The sequence below is a fragment of the Erythrolamprus reginae genome, chromosome 5 (genome assembly GCF_031021105.1).
Source record: "Erythrolamprus reginae isolate rEryReg1 chromosome 5, rEryReg1.hap1, whole genome shotgun sequence".
NCBI classification, from domain to species: Eukaryota; Metazoa; Chordata; class Lepidosauria; order Squamata; family Dipsadidae; genus Erythrolamprus; species Erythrolamprus reginae.
In genome coordinates, this window is record NC_091954.1 from 7570612 (window position 1) to 7585485 (window position 14874).

Below are 14874 nucleotides of genomic sequence, written 5' to 3' on the forward strand. Positions count from 1 at the left end.
CTGAAGTTTTTGCTAAGACAGAACTGCCAATACAATACTCAGATTGAGGATTCCTTTTCCCCAAGTGCATTATTTTACATTTGGGGAACACATATGCGTGAGTGGAGCGAGTGCGCGTGCACAAAACGGCAAAAACGTGAACTGGTGGCGAAGGTAAATGCAACACGCCCCTGCGCTAGTTATATGCAAAATATCATAATTAATGGAAGACCTAACTCCTTGTTTCCAGAATGATCAGTGGGGAGTCATCGTGTGAACAGAAGCAAAGAGCCGCCGTGACCAATCTAAACCTCCGTTCTTCCCACAATCCCACTCCGGAGAGGAAAACCCAGTATGAGACCCCAGCACTGTCCGAACTGCAGAGACTGGTATGGTCCAGAGGAGGATCGGACAATCATGTGGACCAAGTGTGGCCAAACCTCTACCTTGGAGATGCGTAAGTAGGAGGGTTGCTTAGAAGCAGGGAAGGGCTGCAAAAAATTTTACTACCACACTGTGTGTGTGACCTATTTTGTGGATGTGGCGTGCCGGCCATGTGACCAGGTGGGAGTGGCTTGACAATCATGTGACTAGGGGGTGGAGTAAAGGTCATGTGACTGGCTTAAAGGTGGCCAACTTGACGTGGATAGTCTTGATAATGCTTGTTGTATTGCTGGGTGCTAGGTTTTGCTGGGTGCTAACGTATTGCTGTGTACTAATACAGTGATACCTCATCTTACAAACGCCTCGTCATACAAACTTTTCGAGATACAAACCCAGGGTTTAAGATTTTTTTGCCTCTTCTTACAAACTATTTTCACCTTTCAAACCCACTGCCGCCGCTGGGATGCCCTGCCTCCGGACTTCCATTGCCAGCGAAGCACCTGTTTTTGCGCTGCTTGGATTCCCCTGAGGCTCCCCTCCATGGGAAACCCCACCTCCTGGCTTCCGTGTTTTTGTGATGCTGCAGGGAAATCCCAGCATCGCAAAAACGGGCGCTTCGCTGGCAATGGAAGTCCGGAGGTGGGGTGTCCCAGCAAGGGGAGACTCAGTGAAATCGCAGCATCGCAAAAACACAGAGGTCCGGAGGTGGGGTTTTGAGGACTTCGGTGTTTTTGCGATGCTGCGATTTCACTGATGCTCCCTTCGCTGGGAAACCCCACCTTCGGACTTCCATTGCCAGCAAAGCGTTTGTTTTTGCGATGCTGGGATTCCCCTGCAGCATCGCAAAAACACAGAAGTCCGGAGGTGGGGTTTCCATGGAGGAGCCTCAGGTGAATCCCAGCAGTACAAAAACGGGCACTTCAGCTGGCAAAAGGGGTGAATTTTGGGCTTGCACGTATTAATCGCTTTTCCATTGATTCCTATGTGAAACATTGCTTCGTCTTACAAACTTTTCACCTTAAGAACCTTGTCCCAGAACCAATTAAGTTTGTAAGACAAGGTATCACTGTGTATAGCTTTGTGCTTAATTCAATTCAATTCAATCCAATTCAATTTATTAGATTTGTATGCCGCCCCTCTCCGTAGACTCAGGACGGCTCACAACAATAATAACACAATATATAACAAATCTAATAATTAAAAGTCATTAAAAACCCCTTATTAAAAAGAAAACATACGCCCCTCTCCGTAGACTCGGGCCGGCTAACAGCAATAATAATACAATGTAAACAAATCTAATATTTAAGTTAATTTAAAAAAAACCAATTTAAGAAACCAATCATACATACTGACATACCATGTATAAATTTTATAAGCCTAGGGGGAAGGGAAAGTCTCAATTCCCCCATGCCTGGCGACAGAGGTGGGTTTTAAGGAGCTTATAGAAGGCAAGGAGGGTGGGGGCAACTCTGATATCTGGGGGGAGCTGGTTCCAGAGAGTCGGGGCCGCCACAGAGAAGGCTCTTCCCCTGGGTCCCGCCAAACGACATTGTTTAGTTGACGGGACCTGGAGAAGGCCAACTCTGTGAGACCTAACTAGTCGCTGGGATTCGTGCGGCAGAAGGCGGTCCCGGAGATATTCTGGTCTGGTGCCATGAAGGGCTTTATAGGTCATAACCAACACTTTGAATTGTGACCAGAAACTGATCGGCAACCAATGCAGACTGCGGAGTGTTGGTGTAACATGGGCGTATTTAGGAAAGCCCATGATAGCTCTCGCAACTGCATTCTGCACGATCTACTACTATGTGCTAAGATATTGCTGGGTGCTAATATTATACTATATTGCTGTGTGCTAAATTTTGGTCTATGTACCTACTGTGTGCTAAACATTGGTCTATGGATTGTATTATGGTATTGTATGGAACTGTTTGTAATATTAATGGTTAGTGGTATATAGTGACCCCTCTATTATCGCGAGGGTTCCGTTCCAAGACCCCTCGCGATAATCGATTTTTCGCGATGTAGGGTTGCGGAAGTAAAAACACCATCTGCGCATGCGCGCCCTTTTTTTCTATGGCCGTGCATGTGTAGATGGTGGAGTTTGCGTTCCCCGCCGCAAACGCAAAGGGGAAACCCCGATTCGGCTCCTCGCTGCTGCTGCGCTACCGAGCAGATCAGCTGCTGGGCGGCCGAAGGAACCTTCCCTGGGTCTTCCCCCTCTTGTGGGCGGGCGGGCGAGCGGCGGGCATCAGCGAGGAGCCGGGGTTTCCCCTTTGCGTGGGCGGCTGGGAAGACCCAGGTTGGGGGCTTGGGGGGTGCTGGGAAGCCCCCCAGGCTGGCTGCGACCTTTTAAAACAGCCGCGCCGCTTCCCAGCTGAGTCCTGAAGCCAAACGCAGAAGTTCGCCTTTGGCGTTTGGCTTCAGGACTCAGCTGGGAAGCGGCGCGGCTGTTTTAAAAGGTTGCAGCCGTCCTGGGGGGCTTCCCAGCACCCCCTCTAACCCCCAACCCGGGTTCGGGGGGTGCTGGGAAACCCCCCAGGCCGGCTGCGACCTTTTAAAACAGCCGCACCGCTTCCCAGCTGACTCCCGAAGCCAAACGCGGAAGTGGGTTTTTTTTTAATTAATATTTTTTTAAGCATCACGATATAGCGTTTCGCGAAGATCGAGATCGCGAAACTCGAGGGATCACTGTATGTTTAGAACTGTATATGATTACTTAATTTGGATATGTATGCAGCTGACTGCATATGCTGATTAGTCTATTGTATACATTGTGAATAATATTTATACCTTTATTATATTGGTCTGTGTTATTGGCTGAACAACCAGCACTGCCACATATACTGTTGTGGTTAGCTCTGGCCCTGCTCTTGCCCCAAGGACTGTAGATGTGGGGGAGACATCCACATGCTGCAGGCCTGTTTTGCCCCCCCCCCGGTGGAATCTGCTGATGAAGGCTCCTCTGACCAAGAAGACATGAGTGACAGGGAGGAGGCGAGTGTGGCAGACAGCTCAGAAGGAGATCAATTCTCTAGCTCCTCCTTGGATTCAGAACAAGAGTTAATGATACAGCCACGCATGCGGAGAGCGATGCATAGGCAACAACAACTGAGAGATTATTATCAAAGAAAATGAGGCCACCGTTGGTTGGGTGGGGCTGTGGTCATTAGTGAGGCTGCTATAAATAGCAGCCTGTGGGTTTGGCCATTGTGGAGGATTATCTGATCATTGTGTTTTGTGACTGCTTTACTGACTTTGACTTTTTGTGTGCTGATTTTTCCCCGCTTTGAAACTAAACCAGAGCAAGAAGGACTGTGAATTGCCTCGCAGCTGCAAGCTAAGTATCACAGAACTGATAAGGGACTTGTACAAATTACCAGTTTGTTTGGAGACGAGTGCTCTTTGCTATACCAAAAGAGGGCTTGGTTTAAGTGAATTTTCATTATAACGAACGTTGTTTTGAATTTTCAAACGTGTGTGTGTCTGAAATTTGTACCTGTCAATTTTTGGGAGGAGTCTACCAGAGAGCCCCACAGAACATATACTCTGTTTGAAGTTTGGTATTCCAACATCGGTTAGCCCAGTGTGGAATGCTAACAATGTCATATTGGCACATCTGGAAAAAGCCAAATATGAAAGCTTCTTGTTTTCCACACCCCAAAAGAAAGTCCATGTCCCTGCCCCAGCACCCACATGTCCATCACATGGCCCAATCAATGCACCGTCCCAACTGGAGATGCCTCCCAGGCACAGCCCTCCAGGTGCAGGGCAGAGTGACCTTGACCCTGGGAGAAAGGAGTGTGATTTTAACTCCCGCTCCCCACTCCCAACAATTTTACCCTCCCAGGGCACTAAATATGGTAGGCTGGAAGAACCAATGCCCTAGATGGATTCCAGGCCTGATAAATTATAGTTCTTGTGAGCTCCTGAAAACCTCTCTATTTTATTACGTTCGTTAGTCTGAAAACCCACTTCCAGTCTCCTGTATTCCATATACCCTCCTAATTGTTTTCATCATTTATACTAAAGGATCATTAGACAGGCGTTCACTTGAGGATAATTAAAAATCAGAGCCGTCATGATGCTGTCAAACCACTCCAATCAAAACGCCAGCAAGGATGTCTAAAACATCTGGTCTGTAAACCAGCAATGGAGGAAAACTCCAGGCCCAGAGGCGAGTGTGGGAACACTGTCAATCAACCCATATTTCACGATCAAAGCTCAACATTTTTCACTTTGATCAAGGGAGTTGCCCAGAGCTTACAAACATCACAGTCCCTGAATAAGCTGGGAGAATTCCTGAAGGCCTTTGTCCCAGCATTAAGAGGAAGAAAAACCAAATTCTGCTTGTTTGTTTTTCGCTTCAATGGCTAACCAGGGAGAAGGGAGGCGATGGTTCTATTCCTGCATTTAACGGTAACAAGGGATTTATTTATTTTATATTTATTTATTAGACTTAAAATAAGGTGACCAATCGTCCTCCTTTAGGGACAACAATCCTTCTTTTGTGGGTTCTGTCCAGTGATGGGCTACCAAAATTTTTACGACCACATTGTGGGCGTGGCTTATGCATTTTGTTTCAACATCTTTCAGTGCAAATTGGGTGCTCTGGGGTGGAGCTCCAAATTTTGCTACCGGTACTGCGTACCTAACTGTACCCATAGGCACTGTTCCCCGTAAGCTGCGCGCGTGCGTGTCCCAAAATACCCCGCGCGTGCCCTTTTCCATGGGTGCGCGGCAGTAGGAGGAAAGGAAGCCGCGGTCGCCCCTGCCTCCCCACGGTGCCTCCGGCCAAACACGCCTCTGGCTTCTCAGCCCTGCCCCCCGCCCGCCCAATCCGCCCCCTCTCCTCCGTCGCCGCCTCCTGCCTTGGGGCGTGACTTCTCTCGCGGCGGTGGCGGCTACAGGACGAAAGTGCTCCCAGCCAGGGGGCTGCGAGAGAGGGCTTTCTCCGCGGGCTTCGGGAATGCCCACCCCTCCCCTCTCACAGCCCCTTCGCTGGGAGCGCTTTCGTCCCAGACTTCCAGCAAGGGGGCTGCAGTAGAGACAGGGCAGGCGTTCCTGAAGTGCTCAGAGAAAGCCCTCTCACAGCCCCCTCGCCGTCAGTGCCTCCGTTCGGGAGCTCCACCTCACAGCTGATCACCCTGCCGGCGTCCCACGGCTACTGCCCAATGCCGCTGCTGAGGCAAAGAGAGAAAGGGGGGGGGAGAGAGAGATAGCAAGAGAGAGAAGAGAAAGAAAGCAATAGAGAGAGAGAAAGAAAACAAGAGAGAAAGAGAGAGAGAGATGAAAGGGGGAGAGAGAGATAGCAAGAGAGAGAAGAGAAAGAAAGCAAGAGAGATAGAAAGAAAGAAAGAGTGAGAGAGAAAGAAAGCAAGAGAGAGAGAGAGAGAGAGAGAGCAAGAGGGGGAGAGAGAAAGAGAGAGAAATGACTCTTGATTTAAAGCATATGGTAAAAAGCACCCAAATAGTAACAGAGAAAAAAAAACCCAGCCATTTGTGTGTGTGTGTGTGTGTGTGTGTGAACTATTGAAGCATTTCCAATAGCTCACCTCTAATTGGAAATTGTTGAAGAGTTCACACACACACACACACACACACACACACACACGGGGGGAGGAGACAGAGATTGAAAAAGAGAAGATAATAATAGTAATAGATTTTGGTTTTGTTTTAATATTATTAATTTCTTTTAATAAAAAAAGAAGGGATTTTTTTTCTTATTTATCTATCTATCTATCTATCTATCTATCTATCTATCTATCTATCTATCTATCTATCTATCTATCTATCTATCTATCTATCTATGCCGCCCAGTCCCAAAGGGACTGTCGCTCAGACACTATACTTTTCCGCCCACACCGGAAAAAAATTAGAGGGAACATTGCCCATAGGAGCCCCTCACTGGTTCTGTCCTTCATCGAAAAGCATCTTCCCACCTGTCCTCCTTTTCAATATTTGAAAACTAATCTGTCAATCTCTGTATTCAGAGATGCCGCGCCGAACTGTTATGCTTCATGTGACGGTACAGTTTGGAAAGAAGCAATTATGAAACGCATGCGCAGGGCACAGGAGAAATTCACGCACTTGCCTCCAACCATTGCCTCTATATGATACTTCGTGTTTACTTCTAACGGAAATACGAAATTATACAGTAGAAAAAAATTGAATTTGATCGGAAAATTGAATGATCGAAACATTTAAATATGTTAAAGGGTTAAATAAGGTCCAGGAGGGAAGTGTTTTTAATAGGAAAAGTGAACACAAGAACAAGGGGACACAATCTGAAGTTAATTGGGGGAAAGATCAAAAGCAACGTGAGAAAATATTATTTTACTGAAAGAGTAGTAGATTCTTGGAACAAACTTCCAGCAGACGTGGTTGATAAATCCACAGTAACTGAATTTAAACATGCCTGGGATAAACATAGATCCATCCTAAGATAAAATACAGGAAATAGTATAAGGGCAGACTAGATGGATCATGAGGTCTTTTTCTGCCGTCAGTCTTCTATGTTTCTAAGTTTTCCCTTCTGGGCTCTGGGTATGTTTTTTCTATTGCAGTAAATGAGGTTGAATGGGTATAATTTTAGAACAGCTGTGCGTGTGTACATGCACTTTATATAGTAGGCAATGTATATTTTTGTGTGCCTGTGTGTAATATGTATGTACACATATGGCATATATACATAGAATTAAACAGTATATTTTTGATGTTCAGTAATAGTAAATAGAGAGGGAAATTGTATCTCTTTGAGGCGAGGAGAAGCCAGGCACCCTAACCCAAACCCTTGACATGAGTGATGTCAAGTTGGCTATCTTTAAGCCAGTCACATGATCGTCAAGCCACACCCACCTGGTCACATGATCGTCAAGCCACACCTAACTGGCCACATGGCTGGAAAGCCACACCTACAAAATAAGGCACACCCACAGTGTGGTAGTAAAAAAAAATTGCAGCCCTTCCCTGGGAGATTGTTCCAAAAGATGGAAGTTGGCTCTCTTTCTGAATCCTGCCAGTCAAAATTCTTTAATTGATGGCTTCGGCAGCAGATCTTCCCTGCCTGACTAGGTAGGGTTGGCGGATGTAATGGGGCGAAGATGGCTCTCCAGTTTTCTTCTTCTTCTTATTGTCTTTCGACAAGCTTTGATTGTCTTTTAACAGATGGGCAGCAAGAAGTAAATCCATTCTACAGAGCCTTGGCATCACTCACATCCTTAATGCAGCTGACGGGCCCTACAACATCAACACTGGAGCACGTTATTACCGGGACTTGCCGATTCAGTACTACGGAGTGCAAGCTTTCGATGACAATTCGTTTGACATAAGCGTCTTCTTCCGCGAAGCTGCCGATTTCATACACAAGGCCTTAAATACTGCAGGAGGTAAGGGGAGTTTTTTATTTATTTGTTTGTTTGTTTGTTTGTTTATATTTATATTTAATTTATATTTATTTATTATTTATTTATATTTATATTTATATTTATATAAATATTTATATACATATTTATATTTATATACATATTTATATTTATATACATATTTATATTTATATACATATTTATATTTATATAAATATTTATATAAATATTTATATTTTTATTTATTCATTCATTTATTTATTTTTATTATTTATCGTTTATTTATTTATTTACATTTATTTATTTATCGTTTATTTATTTATTTATTATTTATTTATTCCAATACACAATGAAGGTTACAGAGGATATAGTAGAGAAGAAATACGAGATATAGGAGAGACTATAGGACAGGGGACAGAAGGCACCCTAGTGCGCTTATGTACGCCCCTTACTGACCTCTTAGGAATCTGGAGAGGTCAACCATGGATAGTCTAAGGGTAAAATGTTGGGGGTTAGGGGATGATACTACAGAGTCCGGTAATGAGTTCCACGCTTCAACAACCCGATTACTAAAGTCATATTTTTTTACAGTCAAGTTTGGAGCGGTTAATATTAAGCTTGAATCTGTTGCGTGCTCTTGTGTTGTTGTGGTTGAAGCTGAAGTAGTCTTTGGCAGGCAGGACGTTGCAGCATATGATCTTGTGGGCAATACTTAGATCATGTTTAAGGCATTGTAGTTCTAAGCTTTCAAGACCCAGGATTGTAAGTCTAGTTTCGTAGGGAATTCTGTTTCGAGTGGAGGAGTGAAGGGCTCTTCTTGGGGTTTTTTTTCTTTTAAAGAGGAATGGTATCCAAAAAACACCCCCTGTGCTTTCAGTATCAGCCAAGGAAGCCAAAAGCTATTGTTTATATACATATATATATATAATATATGTCAAATGTTTTTTTTAGCTGGAATTTTAAAATTAAGGGAGACTAGGATGGTCCCATTTCGGCCTTGTTCTGGCCTCATCAGCTAGCCACACCCTTCCTTACTGCGATTCGATCCGGTGGACTCTGCCTTGTAAGGCAGAGAATTAGCAGTTGAGCTATCAGATCAGATCCCTTCCAGCTCTGTACCAGGGAGGGGCTATATGTTTTTTTATGTCGGATCACCCTGGTATATTGAAGGAACGTCACAGCTCCTTTTTGCCTCTAGGCCCAACCCAGGACCATTTCAAGGCAGTTAATTTATTTATAGCCGACAACTATATTCTGTATGTGTCAAATGTTTTTTTTAGCTGGAATTTTAAAATTAAGGGAGACTAGGATGGTCCCATTTCGGCCTTGTTCTGGCCTCATCAGCTAGCCACACCCTTCCTTACTGGGATTCGATCCCAGTTATATATTTATTTGTTTTGTCAAGTATATATTGGAGGTATGTAAAGATATAATAATATTAATACATGATATTAGTAAAAAATAAAAAGAAACATTAGATATAAGAATATTCACATACATGATACTAGTAAAAAAAAATAAAAGAAACATTAGGACAGGGGATGGAAGGCACGCTGGTGCACTTATGTACGCCCCTTACTGATCTCTTACTACCCTGAAATTTCATAGGGAATTGAGCTGACACTTAGCTTAATAAATAGTAGATTGTTATCCTTCTTGGCACCTTCAAGTAAACGCAGGAAGTCAAGCATTTCAAGGTGATAAATCTACAGCAGTCGTAAATTTGTCAAAGAAATTTCATTTTCAATTCCGGTTTTCCAAGTTTGATTCAATTAATGTCAAGTTTGATGGGATTGCAAGCATGATTGCAGGAAAAGAGAAGTTGCAATACATATTTGGACCAGGACTCACTGCTCACAGTCACTCATGCCCTCATCACCTCCAGGTTCGATTACTGTAACCCTCTCTACATGGGGCTACCTTTGAAAAGTGTTCGGAAACTTCAGATCGTGCAGAATGCAGCTGCGAGAGCTTTCATGGGCTTTCCCAAATATGCCCATGTTACACCAACACTCCGCAGTCTGCATTGGTTGCCGATCAGTTTCCGGTCACAATTCAAAGTGTTGGTTATGACCTATAAAGCCCTTCATGGCACCGGACCAGACTATCTCAGGGCCCGCCTTCTGCTGCACAAATCCCATCGACCGGTTAGGTCCCACAGAGTGGGTCTTCTCCGGGTCCCGTCAACTAAACAATGCCGCATGGCGGGAGCCAGGGGAAGAGCCTTCTCTGTGGTGGCCCCAGCCCTCTGGAACCAACTCCCCCCAGAGATTAGAATTGCCCCCACCCTCCTTGCCTTTCGTAAGCTCCTTAAAACCCACCTCTACCACCAGGCATGGGGGAATTGAGATGCTCTTTCCCCCTGGGCCTTTACAATTTCATGACTGGTATGTCTGTATGTATGTTTGGGGTTTTTTTTAAAATATATATATTAATGGGTTTTTAAATCATTTTTAGTATTTATTGGATTATTATTGTACATTGTTTTATTACTGTTGTTAGCCGCCCCGAGTCTCCGGAGAGGGGCGGCATACAAATCCAATAAATAAATAAATAAATAAATAAATTCCAAACAAGATATCCAGGTTTCCAAATTGAATATTGTGGTTTAAAGCAAGATCCAAACTTGGCCTATGAGTATGTTATTCTATGGTCATAGACAGAATTAGACTCTGCTTGAGTATAATTGAAACTGATCAACTCTATTAAATTTCAGAGCTAGACAACTTAAACCTCCCAAGAAGTCATTCCAAGAAAGTTCAGGAAAGTTTATCTGGACTTGTTTTGAAACATAGAAACATAGAAGTCTGACGGCAGAAAAAGACCTCCTGGTCCATCTAGTCTGCCCTTATACTATTTTCTGTATTTTATCTTAGGATGGATATATGTTTATCCCAGGCATGTTTAAATTCAGTTACTGTGGATTTATCTACAACGTCTGCTGGAAGCTTGTTCCAAGGATCTACTACTCTTTCAGTAAAATAATATTTTCTCATGTTGCTTTTGATCTTTCCCCCAACTAACTTCAGATTGTGTCCCCTTGTTCTTGTGTTCACTTTCCTTTTAAAAACACTTCCCTCCTGGACCTTGTTTAACCCTTTAATATATTTAAATGTTTCGATCATGTCCCCCCTTTTCCTTCTGTCCTCCAGACTATACAGATGGAGTTCATGAAGTCTTTCCTGATACGTTTTATGCTTAAGACCTTCCACCATTCTTGTAGCCCGTCTTTGGACCCGTTCAATTTTGTCAATATCTTTTTGTAGGTGAGGTCTCCAGAACTGAACACAGTATTCCAAATGTGGTCTCACCAGCATTCTATATAGCGGGATCATAATCTCCCTCTTCCTGCTTGTTATACCTCTAGCTATGCAGCCAAGCATCCTACTTGCTTTCCCTACCGCCTGACTGCACTGTTCACCCATTTTGAGACTGTCAGAAATCACTACCCCTAAATCCTTCTCTTCTGAAGTTTTTGCTAACACAGAACTGCCAATGGTTCAGGAAAGTTACTCTGGACTGAGAAGACTATTCTGGACCATAATTACAAATGGTTATAAAGCGAAAGGAGATTTGTTTAATTCGTCATGCGTACAGCCGTGATTTTTCTACATGAAGTAAAATAAGAAAAGCTTGGAAAAGCAACATGAACCAAAGTTGAGTTCAGCTTCCTAGAACTTCATGGGAAAACCATGCTAACACTGGGGAGGAATGCAGAACATTATTACCGAGATTTGGTTAGAACTGGAACTGTTAAGCTTTTACCAGTCCCAGACTATGAATTGGAATTGAAGATAAAAATTAAATTAAATTAAATTAAATTAAATTAAATTAAATTAAATTAATAAATGTATTTATTTATTTATTTATTTAGTTAGTTAGTTAGTTGGTCAGTCCAATACACAATAATACACAACGAAGGTAATAGAGGACACATTCAAGGAAATAGAATTGTAAGAAGAAGCAATTTTCCCCATAGGAATCAATGTAAAAGCAAATAATGCGTGCAATTGGGGAATCTGCAGGGAGGGTGGAGGCCCTGTTTCCTCCCGGGAGAATCCTAGAGAGGCCCCACGGAGGCTTCTCCCCGCCTTTTCCAGCCCTGTTTCCTCCCAGGAGATTTCTAGAGAAGCCCCACGGAGGATTTTCCACACCTTTCCCAGCCCTGTTTCCTCCCAGGAGATTCCTAGAGAGGCCCCACGGAGGCTTCTCCCTGCCTTTTCCAGTTACAGTTTCGGAAGCTCGGGTTTGTAAGTAGAAAATGGTTATTGAGAAGAGGCAAAAAAATCTTGAGCACCTGGTTCTTATGTATAAAAGTTCGTAAGTAGAGGCGTTCTTAGATAGAGGTACCACTGTATGTTTATCCCAGGCATGTTTAAATTCAGTGACTGTGGATTTACCAACCACGTCTGCTGGAAGTTTGTTCCAAGCATCTACTACTCTTTCAGTCAAATAATATTTTCTCACGTTGCTTCTGATCTTTCCCCCAACTAAACTCAGACTGTGCCCCCCTTGCTCTATGTGCCTTCAAAGTTGCTTTTGTTCATTTAACAACTGTTGGGATCCCTTCTACAAGTGGTTAAATAAAAGAGAACAATCTGCTTAAACAATGGAATGATCTGTATATATTAGACCAGGCACAAATCTGGTATAAAACCTTTCCTTTTCTTTTCTGATAGTTGCAAGAGATATTAGATATATAAATATGAAATTTTACATCTAGTTTTAAAATCTCTACACTGTGATTAATTCAATGCTTGCTTCTACCTATCTATATGACTAATCTTGATCTAAGGTAATGAGCTAATAAATTTAAAATTAGTTCATATGCTTAACACAGCTCCACTGTACACTCGCCCACCCTTCTCTCTCTTTCTTTTCTCTTCTTTGCTTCTCCTCCTTTTCTTTTTTCTGTCTTTTCTCTTTATTTTCTCTCTATCCTTTTCTTTTGTAACTCTATATGTTTATTAATTGTTATATTTTTACATCCAGACATATTGTAATGTATTACGTTTCAATTGTCAACTGTTACGATTGTTTTTTATGTTTTGTATATTTGTAAATAAAAACTTTTTAATTTTTTTTTTTTTAAGTTGCTTTTGTTCTGTCTTTCCAGGCAAGGTCATTGTCCACTGTGCTCGGGGCCTAAGCCGTTCGGCCACTTTAGTGTTGGCGTACTTGATGATTCACGAAAACTTGACCCTTGTGGAAGCCTTGAAATCAGTGGACTCTCGCCGAAGCATCTGTCCAAACACTGGATTCCTCAGCCAGCTCCAAGCCTGGGACATCAAATTAAACAATGAAAAAGAAGAGAGAGATAACGCTATGGCCAAAGGGCACTGAATAACTTTGCAAATACAGTGATACCTCGTCTTACAAACGCCTCGTCATACAAACTTTTCGAGGTACAAACCTGGGGTTTAAGATTTTTTTGCCTCTTCTTACAAACTATTTTCACCTTACAAACCCACCGCCGCCGCTGGGATGCCCCACCTCCGGACTTCCGTTGCCAGCGAAGCACCCGTTTTTGCACTGCTGGGATTCCCCTGAGGCTCCCCTCCATGGGAAACCCCACCTCCTGGCTTCCGTGTTTTTGTGATGCTGCAGGGAAATCCCAGCAGCGCAAAAACGGGCGCTTCACTGGCAACGGAAGTCCGGAGGTGGGGTTTCCCAGCAAGTGGAGCCTCAGCAAAATTGCAGCATCGCAAAAACACAGAGGTCCGGAGGTGGGGTTTCGAGGATTTTGGTGCTTTTGCGATGCTGCGATTTCACTGATGCTCCCTTCGCTGGGAAACCCCACCTCCGGACTTCCGTTGCCAACGAAGCACCCGTTTTTGCGATGCTGGGATTCCTCTGCAGCATCACAAAAACACGGAAGTCTGGAGGTGGGGTTTCCCATGGAGGGGAGCTTCAGGGGAATCCCAGCAGCGCAAAAACGGGCACGTCGGCTGGCAAAAGGGGTGAATTTTGGGCTTGCACGCATTAATTGCTTTTCCATTGATTTCTATGGGAAACATTGTTTCATCTTACAAACCTTTCACCTTAAGAACCTCGTCCCGGAACCAATTAAGTTTGTACGACAAGGTATCACTGTACAGGAATTCTGCAGCATTGGTGCTTTTGTTCGGAACGATTCCAACCGCAAAGCCTTTTACTGAGACTGGAAGGGAGGAGAATGCTTCCTTTTGTGTAATAAAACTCATGGAACAGAGTGAAAAATGGAAATAATATTAAATATAAAGAAGACCAAACTCGTGACAATAGGCAAAGCAACCAGCCCTAGAATTCGCAAGGTACTGAAGTGATAGATTGTGTAGAAAGTTAGCACCCACCCGTCTCTTAGAAGAATGAAATATTCTAGGAAATATTACAAAGGCAGAATACAGTGGTACCTCTACTTACGAACTTAATTCGTTCCGTGACCAGGTTCTTAAGTAGAAAAGTTTGCAAGAAGAAGCAATTTTTCCCATAGGAATCAATGTAAAAGCAAATAATGTGTGCGATTGGGGAAACCACGGGGAGGGTGGAGGCCCTGTTTCCTCCCAGGAGATTCCTAGAGAGGCTCCACAGAGGCTTCTCCCCGCCTTTTCTGGCCCTGTTTCCTCAGCCCCGTTTTCCTGGCCCTGTTTCCTCCCAGCAGATTCCTAGAGAGGCCCCATGGAGGCTTCTCCCTGCCTTTTCCAGCCCTGTTTCCTCCCAGCAGATTCCTAGAGAGGCCCCATGGAGGCTTCTCCCTGCCTTTTCGAGCCGTTTCCTCCCAGCAGATTCCTAGAGAGGCCCCATGGAGGCTTCTCCCCGCTTTTCCTGGCCCTGTTTCCTCCCAGCAGATTCCCAGAGAGGCCCCATGGAGGCTTCTCCCCGCCTTTTCAGCCCCTTTTACTCCCAGGAGATTCCTAGAGACGCTCCATGGAGGCTTCTCCCCGCCTTTTCCGGCCCTGTTTCCTCCCAGCAGATTCCTAGAGAGGCCCCACGGAGGCTTCTCCCTCCCTTTTCCGGTTACAGTTTCGGAGGCTCAGGTTTATAAGTGGAAAATGGCTCTGAAGAAGAGGCAAAAAAATCTTCAACACCCGGTTCTTATCTAGAAAAGTTCTTAAGTAGAGGCGTTCTTAGGTAGAGGTACCACTGTATTATATTTCTCTGCATGAGA

At 43.9% G+C, this 14874-nt stretch overlaps 1 protein-coding gene across 1 annotated transcript; it reads left to right on the plus strand.

Moving 5' to 3' along the window:
• Positions 1-230: 230 nt before the first annotated feature.
• LOC139168322 (dual specificity protein phosphatase 13B-like) lies at positions 231-13070 on the plus strand. The gene is made up of 3 exons (XM_070753901.1): positions 231-436; positions 7531-7751; positions 12844-13070. Exons 1-3 carry the CDS (start codon positions 231-233, stop codon positions 13068-13070), a joined length of 654 nt encoding a protein of 217 aa, XP_070610002.1.
• Positions 13071-14874: the final 1804 nt, after the last annotated feature.